Raw genomic sequence first — 17,195 nt, forward strand, 5'->3', positions numbered from 1 at the left:
GGGATTCCACCTGTGGCTGTTGGAATCCGACTCAAAGAAAAAGAAACAACAAGAAAAACACCAAGCTACGTATTGCAAGCTGAGTTTTGTCAAACAATGGAGAACGTGGACACGTCACAACTTGTGCAACGGCCAGAAAACTGCTTTGCGGTTAAATCGCAGGTATGTCAATGGTTGGCTGGCCAGGACGCAACCTGGAGATTCACTTTTACATCTTTAAAACTTTTAATGAATGGGGGGGGGGGGAATGAACCAGATGTGCCTTCTACACAGTTCCTGGTCAGAAGGATAGGGGGGGGGGAAATGCCGCAGGTGGTTTATCTCACACTTCTTTGGCAATTTTAAAAGGGACAGGCTACAACTTCGGAATGTTGATTTTTAAAAGGGAGTAAGATGTCTTGCCCCCCACCCCCCATTGCATTCTCTAATGCTGAAAGAAGGGGAGAGAGTCAGCATTCAGGTACGGATGCTGCTTAAGTGCCAATTAACTTCCCCGTCACTTATGCAAATTAAAACCTAGTTGACAAAATCAAACTGAACCAGCAAACTGCTGCAGACTCATGATAATGGAACTAAAAAGACAGTAAACACAATCAAACGTCTTTCTCCTGCACAAGTCATGACTGAAATGAAGAGTCCGGCTTTTCCAGTGAATCTTTCATTTCACGTGTAGAAGAATTACTCCAACTTCAGTGCAACACAGAGCAGACGACCCACAAAAGGAGCCCAACTCATCTAGGATGGCTTCTCAATAGTCCATTTTGTTCTTGGGACCCTCAAATACAGGGGCACACACACGCTGCATCATTGATCAAGAGTGCACATGAGCATGTGCAAGCTGTCTTATCCCAGCTGCCACCCAACAAGCGTTTTGAAGGGGGGAAGCCATTCTTTAGACACATGTGCACCGTTCACAACAGACACTATATAGCATGTCTATTTGGTAACTGAGTGTCAGCCCCATGAGAAGTTGCTCCCAGAGTCAAAACATTTCCATACATTTTCAAACCAGTATTAAGTTTTGGGCCCTGCTTTACTTCAAATTTAAGGCATGTGTGTTTTAAACTACTGGGGGGAGGAAAAACACCTTAACACACACACAAAAAACCTTTGTTGTACAAATCACAATCACATGCATTATCTACAGTTAAAAAATATGAGTTTGGATTACAGTCTTGAAATTGTGAATCATAATTCAGCACCTATCATATTGACTAGTAAGGCAACTGCAGTGACGAATATATCTATGTTTTTATATATAGATATATGCACACATACTACAATAATACTCCCTTCCACAGTTTACACTCGTGTCTGTGACCACCCAGTATGATCAACACCATCAACTTGAGCCTATGGATAGTTTCTAGGATGTTTTGCACTTGTTAAGTCCTACATAAATCAACACTATTCTAGGCAGGAATAGCTACAGTAGCTGTCAAGAATTATATCAGTGCACAATACATATTGTGCTTACAATCAGATGATTTTTGTTGTTGTTGTTGCCCGGAATATCAAAAATGGCTTCTCAGTTTGGTCTTCAATCCTTCCTTTGTTTTCTTTGCTTCACATTGTTCTCAAGGGAAGAAAAGCTATTTGTATACCCGTTCACAGCAGCCATGGAACCATTCTGATACTCTTTCCTTCTGGACGCTGCCTTTTTGTTGTAAGTCTTAAAAAAAATCACATAGGTCAGTAGTGAGCTTTTACCCCACACAGAAACAATGCAGCAAACTAGCCGATTTCATTTTGTTATTTAGCAGGCATCTTGCCCCTTCATATGGACGTAAGACCCATACACCCTATTCAGATTCTAAGACAAAGCATAACATCCCTGTTTCATATCTTGGTATGGGAGCAAAGTATGGTTTGTACAAACCACAACTCCCCATATAAAATGGAACAGGAAACTACAGTTTGCTTGCAAACTAGTGTGAGGAAGAGGGACCAAAGGAAAGGCAAGAATGAAACCGAGGCTCTTGCCTATGTGCCCCTAAACTATGGTTAATGTTAACTACAGTTTGTTGAAACAAGCCAGTTTCTTAACCTATAATTTGAAGTTGGCTTGGTTTCAACCTACCATAGTTAAGATTAACCGGTCTGCTGAGTTCAGACGACACAGAAAGCTGTGGTTAATCTAAAACCGAGGTGAAAGTTTCCTAGCTCCCCATGTTTGGGGAGCACATGAGCTCATTTCTTCAACGCTAAACTATGGTTTCATTTCATAGGGCCAATGTCAGGGATGAAGGCAGTTGCAGTCCAGCAACATATGGAGAACATCAGTTTGGGGAAGACTTGTATAGCATTACAGCCAAACAAAACAAATATATAGTATCTCTATCCACTACTTATAGCTACTCTTTTCCTATTAGAACAGAAGACCATCGAATATGTCTTCAAGTTGTTTCTTTTCCAAAATAGTTCAGGAAAAAGTGGTTTCCTTCATTAAACGAATTGCTTTAAGTTATACCTGATCTGATACCACAGCAACTGGTCCCAGTCCTGTTTAAGTCAGTTGTGCCCATGTTCCATTGAAATCATTGGGAAAAGTTAGCTGCAACTAACACCAATGGGATTTAAATGCAAATGGCTTTCTCTGAACAGGGACCACTGTGTAAATACAGGTGAAACTCGAAAAATTAGAATATCGTGGAAAGGTTCGTTTCTTTTAGTAATTCAACTTAAAATGTGAAACTAATATGTGAGATAGACTCATGACATGCAAAGCGAGATATGTCAAGCCTTTATTTGTTATAATTGTGATTATTATGGTGTACAGCTGATGAGAACCCCAAATTAACAATTTCAACTTTGGGGTTTTCATCAGCTTTACGCCATAATCATCACAATTATAATAAATAAAGGCTCGACATTTGCATGTCATGAGTCTATCTCATATATTAAACTCCAGAAGCTAATAAAAACAATTGCTTACATAAATGGACTTTTCCACGATATTCTAATTTTTTGGGTTTCACCTGTACTGCAAAGTAGCTGCAGCCACTAGGCCAAGCACATTTCCACATCAGAAAAGTCCATTTCATTCATTTGAAATGCTTTTTAGACCAACAGGGGGCGGTGGGCGGGGGAGTGAGTCAAGTCAATAGGAATTGACTGTCCCTTGTATCTATTACATAAGATTCTAGTGGCGGCAGAGAAGGCCAATCCTCTCACACAGCAGCAAGTGTATAAGAGAGAGTGCAAGTTCCCATCTCTATTTGTTGCCTACGGTTGGCAGGGAGTGCTTCTTGTTGCTGCATTACTGCACCAAAGTAATTATAAAATTGACTATTGGTGGTGGTTCTGGGAAGTTAACGAGGTACGTCTTCTGCTAGGATCCAACTGTCCACTAATTTTTGGAAGTGCATTCTGATACACAAACTTTCTAGTTGTTATTTTCTTTATTGCCATTTGCAAAAAAAGAAAAAAAGGAATAAATCTTAATTTACCTGAATATAGAAATTTGTGAAAAGGATGATTAGGGAGATCATGTAGCCTATCTGGAAGTACAGCCATCCCAGGGGAAATGGACAAGGATATACCACCCCACAGCTTGTCTGGAAGATTGTCAGGACAAATTGAGTCTGTTAAAGGTAAAAAGAAAAAAGAAAATGAAAGGATGAACAAGAAAAGAGACAAAGTAGTACATTGAAACCATTCCCTATGTAGCAGTATAGCTGGGTATGAATGTGAAGATTTTAAATTGCCTTTTGTACTTGGCTGTAAGAGATTGGTGATTGTGCCCCTTGGAATACCCTGTTGCTCTCAAAGTTGGAGATGGGTGGGTACCGCACACCCTGTACAAGTTTGGCCCCTTAGCTGTGCCATTCAACTAAGCCAGGGGTCAGCAACCTTTTTCAGCCGTGGGCCGGTCCACCGTCCCTCAGATCATGTGGTAGGCCGAACTATTTTTTTTGGGGGGGGGGGGGAATGAACGAATTCCTATGCCCCACAAATAACCCAGAGATGCATTTTAAATAAAAGGACATATTCTACTCATATAAAAAGAACACTGATTCCCAGACTGTCCGTGGGCCAGACTGAGAAGACGATTGGGCCACATCTGGCCCATGGGCCTTAGGTTGCCTACCCCTGAACTAAGCTCAAGCATTCGCAAGTAGAGAGCATGGCGATATTACAAAAGGGGGAGGAAAGACTACAAGTTTACTTATGTATCTCAAAATCTATCACCTTCCTAAGGCAGCTCACGTTAAAAACAAAGGAAGCTACTGCAATCTCTACTGTACGGTCACTGCTTAAAAATATATCATGTGGCTGTTCACAATCAGCTATTTCTTGTAGGGTTGAGTTAGACAGTGAAAAGAGCTGAGTATTGCTCCCTTTCCTCCATAGTTAGGAAAGCATAGTAAAGCTTGACTTAAAAGTGACTTGGTGTACAAGTGAGAAGTTTGTCAGCAGTAGCTAGGGCATAAGCGGGTCTCTACTTCTGTTATCTTTATCTTGGGACATGGGTGGTGCTGTGGGTTAAACCACAGAGCCTAGGGCTTGCTGATCAGAAGGTCGGCGGTTCGAATCACCGCGAAGGAGTGAGCTCCCGTTGCTCGGTCCCAGCTCCTGCCCACCTAGCAGTTTGAAAGCACGTCAAAGTGCAAGTAGATAAATAGGTACCGCTCCGGCGGGAAGGTAAACGGCATTTCCATGCGCTGCTCTGGTTCACCAGAAGCGGCTTAGTCATGCTGGCCACATGACCCGGAAGCTGTACACCGGCTCCCTCGGCCTATAGAGTGAGATGAGTGCTGCAACCCCAGAGTCGGACACGACTGGACCTAATGGTCAGGGGTCCCTTTACCTTTACCTTTTACTTCTGTTATATGCAGCTTTGTCATCTTAAAAAGATTCTGACCTCCAGTCTGAAGGGGGCATTGTATAACTAAATAAATGTCCCCCATTAGAGTAACACACAGGTCACCCAACAATCTACAGCGAATGGTTCCTCGCCGAAGAGCATTTGATCCTTCCCACACAATATCTGCTAGCTTGAGTTAAAAATAAACAGCCACCATACGCGTATGAGGAAAAAAGAATGTACAGAAGCACCATTTACTCACCAGCTGCCCCTGCGTGATATACTTCTTCCACCAGAGATATGGACGCATGGATGGAACGGCCGATAACCCATAATAGGAATACATGAGGACATGGATAAAGCTGTTAAGGGTGGCACCAAAATAGGCTGGAAATAATAGAAAGAGATGCTAGTTGAATACTTTTTGGAACAATATGCATTATAGCAAACATGCTTAAACTGTTGTTCTATGCAAGTTTAAACCACTACTGACCCACTGAACTTTCCGTTACTTTTCGATTGAATTTCAAAGATTTTTTTTAACAATTTAACTTCAAATTCTAATAAAAATTATTTATTTATTATTATTAATATGTTGACTTTCCATCCTTCCTCCCTGGTGTTTCCATTCCTGCCCTTTCCTTCTGCAATATATAGCATACTTTTATCTATTACATTTTCGCTTCATTACAATTCATTTTTCATTTATTTCCCGCCCCCCCTTACTTCAGTTCCTCTGACCTGCTGAACATTTCAAAAACTGCATTTTTTTAGACAATCACAGATGTCCAAATTCAGATTTGCCATGCAAACTGGGTTTAACTGCCCTAAGAGCAATGTCTCTCCCCTCCTAAGACTGGCTTGGACTGTGTTTTTAAGAGGGGGGCTATGAATGGTAATCCCCTTCATGGATCACTGCCTTTTCATGGCGAAGGGGCTTAAATAACTCCGAAAAGCTATGAGCTATGCCATGCAGGGCCACCCAAGACGAACAGGTCATAGCCAAGAGTTTAGACTAAATGTGATCCACCTGGAGAAGGAACTGGCAAACCACTCCAGTATTTTGCCAAGAAAACTCCATGGACATGAAAAAAGGAGAAGCTTTGAGAAGAAAGCGAGAGTTTCCAAGGCATGCTCTGGTTCATGGGGTCACAGAGAGTCAATCACTACTAAGATGACGAAACAACAACATGAATGGTAACAAGATTGCCAGCTCCTTCATAGGCTCTGATCCTGAATCCAGTTGCATGCGACAACACGCTTTCAGTCTTCAGGTTAGGGACATTCACTCCACCCACATAGTAAGGCAGAGATGGAAACAGGAAGCCGTATCTGCACCCGGTTGTATATGCGGAGACTGCTGCACCCTATGCTTTGCAGCTGAATGAGTACCCCAATGTGAATTCACACCCCGATGTGCATCATCCAAAGAATGGAGGCTTTGCACACATTTACTGGCCCACCAAGGACATTGAAGTGCAGGAAGCAGTAACTGCTTCCTCATCCCTTTCTTTCAATGGGCTGGTGCAGCAGCTACAAACACTGGATTGCCAGCTCTGCATACTCTCCGTACAGTTTGCAAGTGTTGTCGTTCATTCAAATTTGTTTTCTCCTGCCTTTCCTTTAAAAGAAATGCTCAAACGTGGCTTACAATTTAACTGGCACATTTTTTAAAAAATGCAAAGATTAATCACAATAAAAAGAGACAACAGGCTGAGAGTACGTTTGTTAATAAAAACCAGAAGCGTTCCTATTGGGTATACAGTGGACCCTCCGGATATGAACTTAATTCGTTCTGGGGGGTCCGTCTGCAACCTGAAAAGTCTGTATCCGGAGGTGCCGCTTCTGTGCATGCATGCGTGGCGAAACCCGGAAGTACAGTGGACGCCCGGGTTACAGATGTAATCCATGATGGAGGCACATCCGCAACCCACAGCGTTCGTATCCCACAGTGCCATGTCTGTGCATGCGCTGAAACCCGGAAGTAACCTGTTCCAGTACTTCCGGGTTCGGCGCGGAGCACAACCTGAAAAAACGTAACCCACAGCAGCTGTAACATGAGGTATGACTGTATACACTTCCGGGTTTGCCACGTTCACAACCTGAAGTTTACGTATCCAGAGGGATACGTAATCCCAAAGAGAGATCAAAAACTGTTTATGTATGCAACTACAGCAGCAAGGACTCTTTTAGCCCATAAATGGAAACAACAGGAATTACTATCGATTGAAGAGTGGCAGATGAAGATGATGGAATGTGCAGAATTGGCAAATCTGACTGGGAAAATTAGAAACCAGCGTGATCAAGCTTTCCAAAAGGGGTAAATTTGTACAATATTTGGAGGGCAATTGCAAACAATTAACAACACTAGCAGGATTGATCTAAAAGGCTTGTAATGATTATGATTCATGCCTTCTTATATTTATTTAAAAATGTGACAATTGAAATGATGAAAGATAAGTAGGAAAAAATACAAATGCTATGACATAGAAAGGAAATATAGTAACCATGAGGTGGGTGGGAGGGAAGTCGAATAGCTCGTAAGAGCAAAAGATTTACTGTGGAAAAATAAGGATGTATTTAAATGTTACAAAATGGAAAGTTAATAAATATTGTATTTTAAAAAGAGAGAGCAGGCTGGCAGCAGGTAAAACAGTTCTACTGAGGTTGGTTATGATCACTTGGAACCACGGCAGCTCCCATGCACTGTTCTTTGAAGACTTTTGGAGTGCCAGTTTCCCACTGTACTTCAACAAATCCAGCTTGCCAGCCAACCACAGAGCAAGCTTGCAAGTAATATTTGACCAGAGAACAAATTAAAAGGCCAAGTCAGAGACCAGGAGCTTGATGGATGAAAGCTTTGGCTTCAAGATATTAGAAATTTTGTTATGCAAAGTTGATGGCTTGCTAAGAAAACCCTAATAGCAGTTGGATAACAGCTGAAAGAATCTGAAGCACACAAAAGCTCATACCAAGAACAAACTTAGTTGGTCTCTAAGGTGCCACTGGAAGGATTTTTTATTTATTTTTTGAGCTGAAAGAACAGGAGATACACAGAACTGACACAGCTTTGAGGAGGAGGTTGTTGTTACAAGCTGCTGCCAAACCAGCACAACCCTACCCATTTCCAACCAAGGAAACTGTTTTCCCAAGAAGTGAAGTTGTGCATTAACACAACACACCCTCTTCAAACAGAACGAGTCCTTCAGGAAATGCACACATGCACAGGTCTCTCGTCATGAATTAAAAGAATACTTACAGTGGCCACAAGGCACCCAGTTCATAACAAACCACCAGATGTTAAGCATTGTTGCATGGTGATAGACGTGAAGAACGGTGATCTGGTGGTTATTTTTCCGTAATACAAAGAAGAAAGTATCCATGAACTCGATGAGCTTTGAGAAGTAGTACCACCAAAGGACACGTATGATCTGAAAGGAGGGGGAAAGAGGTCAGGCATTTGTTCCACAGAGGCAAATGGAATAAGACAGCTCATGGCAAATTCTACCAACCCAGCAAATAATCTCTCCCTGCCCTGCCCCGCCCCACCAATCCTGGTGATCAATAATCAGTGCAATATAGGCCTAGTTCAAACAGAATGCTGTGTCATTCATTTGAATCCAGCCTAGCATACTAACCATGGTTATTTTGCAGCAGCAAACTACTATTTAAAACTACTATTTAAAGGTGGGAAACAAAGCTTTGCAGAAATAAACCATGGCTTGTCTGGTCTCTGAGGTTCTTTTAACCATGGTTTGTTCAACAAGCCATGAGCAAATGATGGCTTAGTGTTACATGATATGCTTTGCCAATAACAGCACCATCGTTCAGAAATGATGATCTCAGGAAGCGAGCCAGCAGAATGGTTTAGGCAAGTTTAGTTGATGGTCTTCAACAGCCATCAGGGGCAACTGAAAATTGGGTTATTGGGTGCTCACCCACACAGTGTGACAGTCATGATCTATCTATCTATCTATCTATCTATCTATCTATCTATCTATCTATCTAACTAACTGTATAAGCCACTTATTTATTTATTTTTAAAAACACCTCTAAGCAGTTCACATAAAGTAGTCATAAGAAAATAGCAGTAAAGTCTACAGACTTGGAACTAGGCAGATAAAGTATAGATCACAGAATTGTAGAGTCAGAGGGGAACATGGGGGGGGTCCTAATCCAACCCCCTGCAATGCATGGATCTTTTGCCCAACTTGGCACTCAAACCCATGACCCTGATATTAAGAGCCTCATGCTCAACAGCCTGAGCTATCGCTAGGACCACTTTAAAAAACAAACTTAAAAGATACTTGAAGGCACAAATACTTATTGGCAGCTCCAGCCCAGCTCACTTCTTTCTGACCTGGTGCAACAAGTAGGCCACCATGCTGTTAGAGGCAGATGAGGAAGGTGGGAGTTGCATGAGGCAATGCTGACCGAGTGGCAGAGGAGGCCTCTCCATTCTTATCTCTAGATACTGAACATGGCCTCTTAGACGCTGACTCATGTGCCAGTCACATCTGAGGGAAGGCCTCGTCCACAAAGATGTATAGTACGTCCTGACCAGGGTTTGAGTGCCCACATCCAATGATGTGCTGGGCCAGAGTACACAGCAGATGTATACGGGTTAGTGAATGGGATGTGTGGCTTTCTGACACCCTTCTCGGAAGCTTCTTTGTGCATTAGTTACCAGAACAGGGTAACTTGCTCCATGTTCTCAGCAGGGCTTTGGTCTTGACCTGAGAGTTGTTGGTTTTGCTAGGTCAAAGGCAGCTTCCTACGTTGTACCCAAGACAGGGAAGCTTCGAAAACAGCTGGCAATACATGTGTGCTGTTCAAAATAAAGTGCTTTCTGGAAGGGCCCAAGTCCCCGGGCATGCTCTGGATTGTAGCCATAAAACCAAAACAGTGACTAAAGCAAAAGAGGCAGTGATTTAGAAGCCTATTAAAGTGTACCTCAGGTGCACCAAGACACTCAGGGGAGAGGTTTTAATCTCTACACTGCTACTGTGATCTCCGAAGAACAATCTGAGCAACAAACAGAGGATTGTGCTACTGTATTCCCTAAAAGGAAATTGCTTTCCTCCAGGCTGGGGAGAATGAGGCACAGAAGATTTGGACTGATGTGGAAGGAGAGAAACATTGCTGCAAGCAAGCAACCGTAATGTGAAATCACCAAGAATTCTTGTTCCACAAACATGCCAAAACCTGTGGCAAGATGATGTTACAAGGCACGGAACTATTCAACCTCATGCCTGACGCTGAGAATTTGAAAACCAAACTGGAGTTCAGAAAGGTGAGCAGACAGATATCCACACTGTTGTATGGAGAAGAGCTGATTTTGGAAAAATTTTGACTTCTATTTCTGGTTCTTTGGTAAGAGCCAATCACCCTTTCTGGTTTGGATGACACAGACAACTATGGTATAAGAAACCCAGACATCTGTTCTGAAGACAATCACCCAAGCAGGTGAGAGAATGTGTACAGGGGACAGCTCATTCCCAATTGAACAAAACATGGTTTATCAGGCCGAGATTGTGACATCTGAACTGGCCCCAAATTCCATAATAGGGAGATTCTGAAAGTTAGAAAGGAAACTCATTGGCATGACTACATGGATTGACCTTTCGGTGATCTTTCAAAAGGTCTAGGCATGAGAACCCAAAAGGCATGTGGACTTCTGGGGCTGTGCCAGTCCAAAAAGTCCCAAAGAAACTTAAAGGGCCACATTTCCCCCCCTTCCCCCGGTCCTGCAGTTCCCCACCCTTGGCCTACTGGGTTTTGGCACCACTAACTAAATTAGCGGTCCAAAATTTAGTTGAGTCAAGTTGGTGTCACCCATAACAGCGTCCTAAAGAAATCTACGCATCTGAAATATCTCTCATCCTTTTTTTAAAAAAAGGTAACTTGTAAAAGCATAAGCTTCTCGATTTGCATCAGCTAAAGCAAACTAACATGGAAAACAGGAGAAGACAGCTGATTTTCCCGGAATGTCACAAAACAACTCAGAAGTGGAATCGTCTTGTTGTAACCTTAATTAAAGAAGTTACTCGCTGCTTTTGAAATGAAGACACTTGTAATAGGGTCACTTTAATTTTTTCCCCAGGTTTTAAAACACTGCTGCTGTCTGTGATCTAATTTTATCATTTTATATAATGAGTTGTACACTACATCTGTCTCACAGTGTCCTCTTCAAAGGATATGAGATACAGTGGTACCTCAGGTTACAGACACTTCAAGTTACATACTCCGCTAACCCAGAAATAACGCTTCAGGATAAGAACAGAAATTGTGCTCTGGTGGTGCGGCGGCAACGGGAGGCCCCATTAGCTAAAGTGGTGCTTCAGGTTAAGAACAGTTTCAGGTTAAGAACGGACCTCCAGAACAAATTAAGTTCTTAACCCGAGGTACCACTTTACTTCATTCTTTGTCACTAGTTATTACTGTTCCTCCATTCAAATTGTCACATGCAAATGTCAGAAAGTGTTTCCTTAGAAGTATTCAGTACTATAAGACACAAAGGAACTGAAAACGAGGGAATTAGGCAATTATGATTCTTATTTGTTCAATGGCTATAATGGGAGATGTAATTTTCAGGCATTATGTTCCGAGGGAGAGACAAGTTAAAAATAGTTTCATGGTTTTCCAGTTCTTTTGACTGCAGGCCAATTTCAGATTTGCTTTTATAAGAACATTTTGCTTGCTGGAGACTGACAGGTAAAGAAATCTGTCTGGGATATCCAGGCAGGATACAGAAATGTTCTAATAGGGTTCAGACTAAGTCTTCACCATCTAACACCCTAGGAAAGAAAGAGTGTGGAGAAGCTCTTCCAGGATTCCCAATTAGCTATGAACTTTGGAATAGAATCATAGAGTTGGAAGGGACCCTGAGGATCATCTACTCCAACCCTCTGCAATGCAGGAATATGCAGCTGCCCCATATGGGGATCAAACCTGCTACCTTGGTGTTATCAGCACCATGTTCTAACCAACTGAGCCATCTGGGCTTCACTGACTTATCTTGTGAAAGCTACCACTTCTCAGCCTATCCTACACCACATGAGCTTTATTATTTGCTTTTTATTTTTAAGAGCACTTCTAAATTGTTCAGTATTTAAAAACATCTAAGTGGTGTCCAATAATGCAACATAAAAACAATAAAACTGTATCCTAAAAACAGAGATACAAACATAGACAGTCGTATAATAACAAAAATTCAGTAATGACAAGGTCTAACCTTATTGGTCCAGAAAGGTCTGGGCAAAATTGTATGTATTTATAAGACACCAGAGGGAACCAATGGATGATGCTTCATATATTGAGGTTGAATCCTGACAAGACAGAAGTACTGTTCTTGGGGGACAGGGGGGCAGGCTGGTGTGGAAGACTTCCTGGTGAAGGACCAGGTGCGCAGCCTGGGAGTCATTTCCGACTCACAGCTGTCCATGGAAGTGCAGGTCAATTCTGTGTCCAGGGCAGCTGTCTACCAGCTCCATCCGGTACACAGGCTGAGACCCTACCTGCCCGTGGACTGTCTTGCCAGAGTGGTGCATGCTTTGGTTATCTCCTGCTTGGACTACTGCAACCCGCTCTATGTGGGACTACCTTTGAAGGTGACCCGGAAACTACAACTAATCCAGAAGGCAGCAGCTAGACTGGTGACTGGGAGCAGCCGCCGAGACCACATAACACTGGTCTTGAAAGACATACATTGGCTCACAGTACATTTCCGAGCACAACTCAAAGTGTTGGTGCTGACCTTTAAAGCCCTAAACGGCCTCAGCCCAGTATACCTGAAGGAGTGTCTCCACCCCCATTGTTCAACCTGGACACTGAAGTCTAGCGCCAAGGGCCTTCTGCCGGTTCCCTCTCTGCAAGAAGCCAACTTACAGGGAACCAAGCAGAGGGCCTTTTTGGTAGTGGCGCCCGCCCTGTGGAATGCCCTCCCATCAGATGTCAAAGAAATAAACAACTATCTGACATTTAGACTAAATCTGAAGGCAGCCCTGTTTAGGGAAGTTTTAAGGACTGATGTTTTAATGTATTTTTAATTTTTTGTTGGAAGCCAACCAGAATTTATTTATAATAAATTATTATAATTACATTATATTGTAGAAAAAAAGGTGGAAAAGGTTCATAGTGATATTCCATAGGGTACAGTGCTAGAAGCAACATTTCCTCACATATGGGCTCTACTCTGAGCTTCTTTGAGGACAATTGTGCTAGGCAGATTAGAATTTCTATGGGCATAGTGGCTTCTATGCCACACTGCATTAACCACAAGCTTATGTTTCTAGCAACCATCTCCTAAGTTCTGCAAAACGCAAACCAAGTCCCAGAAGTTCTCGTGGTCGGCTGGAGAACAATAAACCCAGCCTGCTGCTTGGGCACACTACAATGCTAGGAGTGACAGCCTGCTGCTGGGAACACTGGTTACAGGAAAAAGATCTCTTTCGGGAGGAACCGGGTCATTAAGAGCCAAGGATTGGATGAAGAACGACTCAAATCTCATACAAGGGGGTGGGTTGTGTTTTAATGGTTGCCCTTCCTCTCACCACCACCCATGACAATGCCATTTGGCTGATTTTACTAGTCTAGCATCTCCTTCACCCTGTGGCAAAGTGGGGCAAGGGGAGGGGAAGTGATGGCCAATAGCTGTGTTGTTCTATAGTGGGTGTGGCTAGAAAGCCAAAAACCTACACGAGGGCAGTACCTTTATTAGGTATAACCAATATCTTACAAGTTTTGCAATTCAAGCTGGTGACAAGCTATTTTCTCTTTCTTTAAATTATCACTTCATTTGCAAAAGTTTCTATACCTCCAGCATTAAGAGCCCAAAATGGAAAACTGCGGAATGCCCAGAAATGTATATATTTCCTACAAAAGAGACACAAAACTTTTGATTCTTGAGTAATGCTAAAGCTATCCAATATTAGAAGTGGTGCCCCCCATTTTAGCCTCACAACAACTTTTTGGGGTAGGGCTAGGCATATAGATAGTGACTAACCCAAAGCATTTAACCACCCTTCACTTGGCTCTATGCGCAAGGTGGAGTTAAGCCAGAGATTCATGGCTAGCTAAGTTGGGACAGAGATTTCTATGTCTTGTCTAGCATCCTTTAATGCTAGAAATGAAAGCAGCTGACAGAAGGAGAACATGTTCAATTGCCTCCTGAATATTTATCTGCATGGCTCCTAAAACCAATGCAGTAACTTGGTGCAAGCACTGCCGTCTCCATCTCCTTGTTAATGACGGAAGGGGTTTGCACCAGTTTTTATGTGTACCAAATCACCCGTGGCACTGCCAAATGATGAATTCAACCAACTAAAGCACAGGAAATTCCAGGAAATTATTCCAGGAAAGTATCTTTCTTCAGTGCCAGTAAGCCAAATTACAGTTGCATTTATTTCCCACACACCCTACAGAGGCAGGCTTCCCATAAAACTAGTGAGTTTCAAGCTAGGAATTTCAGAGAGATCCACTGAAAATATATGTAAGTAGCAATACACAGAACAGAGCGGGCTGCACTTCTTACAAGCCTTGAGTTATCAACAATGGGTGCATGCATTTCAAATATCCTTTATGTTCAGATATGTCTAGATCAGGGTTTCTCAAACTTGGGCCTCAAGCTGTGTTTCGACTACAACTCCCATCATCCCTAGCTAGCAGATCAGGGATGATGGGGGTTGTAGTCCAAAACCAACTGGAGACCCAAGTTTGGGAAACACTGGATGGACCAGATGGATTTAGTGACGATGCACTAACTTTCCTTTCAAGGCACTATCAAACCATGCAAATTATAGCAAAGCCTTTCCTTTGGCAAAATAACAGAGAAGAGTACACGTCCTTCTCAAATATGTAAGAACTGTACTGACCTTCGCTCCAAATGCAAGAAGCAAAGCAAAACAGTAGAGTCAGCTTATAATGTTACCTTCATATCAGCTTCACCTCCACTGTGCGTATCCTGACAGAAGAAATTGTACCCGCCTTCCCATACTCCTGTCACCAGCTAAATGAAGAAAGAAAAAGAAAGAAGCCCATTGGCAACATTGCACATTTTTACAATACTTTATTTAAACAAACAAACAAACTTTAAAAAAAAATCAAAGTCATATTCACAAGACCTTATGGTAAAAGTCCCTCAAAAGCAGTTTCATTAGATGCTGGAGGCAAACAACAGTTTTTTAAAAGAGTGGAGTGAGAGGGGGATTTTCGTATTCTGGCTTGGTCAGACCACGCCTGGAATACTGTGTCCAATTCTGTGTGCCGCAATTTAAGCAGGATGTTGACAAGCCGGATTGTGAGCAGAGGAGGGTGGTCAAGGGTCTGGAAGTCAAGTGCTATGAGGGAATTTGGTATGTTTAGTTTGGTAAAGAGGAGACTGAGAGGAGATATGATAGCCAACTTCATATATCTAAAGGGCTGCCACATGGAAGATGGAGCAGGCCTGTTTTCTCCTGCTCCAGAGGGTAGGAGCTTCAAGTTACGAGAAAGGAGATTCCAACTAAACATCAGTAAGAGCTCTTCGACAGCAGAACGGATTCTCTCGGAAGGTGGTGGACTCGCCTTCCTTGGAGGTTTTGAAGCAGAGACTGGAAGGCCATATATCATGGATACTTTAGTTGAGATTCCTGTGTTGCAGCGAGGGTCATCTTGTCCAGCCTCTTGCAATGCAGGAATGTTTTGTCCAACATGGGGCTCGAACCCATGGCCCTGAGATTAAGATTATGACCCTCATGGTCCCTTACAACTCTATGATTCTAAGAGTTCACTGAAGGAGGGCACAGAGTAGGGCTGCTGGTGGTTGTTGCCTCCCAAGGGCTGGAGAGAGGGGCCTAAAGAGCAGCCTTTGGGATTGAGATCCCCTATCATGCACTACTCAGTCGGGTTTTGGAAATGTCTGCTATCCAACAGCCTGCAAAACCAGAGGTAAAAGTGGGATATGCACACATCACAATGCTGAAATAGCCTGCAACTCTTGTGGGGGGGATTGATAATCTTTAAGAGGAGCTTCTATAAAAGCAGGATGAGAGTAGAGTCTGATACTGAAACAGTCTTCTTTTACACTTTCCATCAGACTTCTATTTCAAGTCTTCTTGACATGACCACAAAAAGCTTCCTTACAAGAAAACATGAAAATATAATTTTAGATTTGACAAAAATGCTCGTCAAATCTCATGAGTATTGACTTGGCTGGGCCAGCAAGCAAAACAAAACAAAACTCAACTCAAGGCAAGAGGCCAGGCTTTATAATTCAGATAATGTCTTCTGGAAAATGTTTATCTAGAACTTCATGTAATATATCTTCCTTGACCCCCCCCCAAAAAAAACCCCCACACACAGCATTTTAAAATCAAAGGACTAACTTCAACATTTAGGGTGCATATATAGTGAATGTCAACTGGTTTCCATAAACAGTTCTGCTGGAGGAGACTCTTGAGAGTCCCACGGACTGCAAAAAGATCAAACCTACCCATTATTAAGGAAATCAGCCCTGAGTGCTCACTGGAAGGACAGATCCTGAAGCTGAGGCACCAATACTTTGGCCACCTCATGAGAAGAGAAGACTCCCTGGAAAAGACCCTGATGTTGGGAATGATGGAGGGCACAAGGAGAAGGGGATGACAGAGGATGAGATGGTTGAACAGTGTTCTCGAAGCTACCAACATGAGTCTGACCAAACTGCAGGAGGCAGTGGAAGACAGGAGTGCCTGCCGTGCTCTGGTCCATGGGGTCACAAAGAGTTGGACACAACTAAAAGACTAAACAACAACAAAGACAATACTCTAACTTTGTGTTGGGGGGTGGGGGTGGGAGTACTACCCAACGATAACATAATCATTATCTGCAGAATTTCCATTCAAACTTTCTTGAGAAACTCTGGCTTTTGGAATACCACAAACAAGACGTTCTCCACTTATAGTTTGCAAGATCCCCGTAGCAACCTGCTGTCCATTCCTGTTGCCACTGCATTCAGTCTCTGTAGTTATCTCATCTTATGTCTGAAATGACAAAGAGGCTTGAGCACACATGGGAATGAGGACTTGACCATTAATTGTTCCCTATAGGATTTCCCACAAGCTCTACAGCAGCAGCAGTTGGGTGTATGTGTGCTTAGTCTTTGCTTGTCAAACGAAAGAAAAGAAAACTCTTCTATACTTAATGCAGATTTGTGCCCACCATTTAGAAAGCCCCTTACTACCATGGCATCCTACATTATTATCTGTTCACAGAAGTCAGATTTCCCCACCTTTTCCAGTCTTGCATATGACTGGCATTATTAACTAGTCTACTATATTCTGTTGAGCTTTGGCTACTGAATTAAGGGTCTAACCTCACATTAGGTTAACAATGTGATTAGCAATGACATAAGGGACTTAAAAAAATAAAA

General features: G+C 42.6%; 1 protein-coding gene across 2 annotated transcripts in view; it reads right to left on the reverse strand.

Annotated features, from left to right (window-relative positions):
- Positions 1-1,014: 1,014 nt before the first annotated feature.
- Positions 1,015-17,195, reverse strand: part of ELOVL5 (ELOVL fatty acid elongase 5) — a 56,138-nt gene continuing 39,957 nt past the window's right edge. For both annotated transcript variants that reach the window (XM_033143153.1, XM_033143154.1), the window contains exons 4-8: positions 14,736-14,813; positions 8,067-8,238; positions 5,070-5,194; positions 3,450-3,584; positions 1,015-1,672 (exon numbers count right to left, since the gene is read on the reverse strand). In XM_033143153.1, coding sequence (XP_032999044.1) covers positions 1,541-1,672; positions 3,450-3,584; positions 5,070-5,194; positions 8,067-8,238; positions 14,736-14,813 — 642 coding nt within the window. In that variant the 3' untranslated portion in view covers positions 1,015-1,540. The remainder of the gene's footprint in view (positions 1,673-3,449; positions 3,585-5,069; positions 5,195-8,066; positions 8,239-14,735; positions 14,814-17,195) is intronic.

This window comes from Lacerta agilis, chromosome 3, assembly GCF_009819535.1.
Source record: "Lacerta agilis isolate rLacAgi1 chromosome 3, rLacAgi1.pri, whole genome shotgun sequence".
In the NCBI taxonomy this organism is placed as follows: Eukaryota; Metazoa; Chordata; class Lepidosauria; order Squamata; family Lacertidae; genus Lacerta; species Lacerta agilis.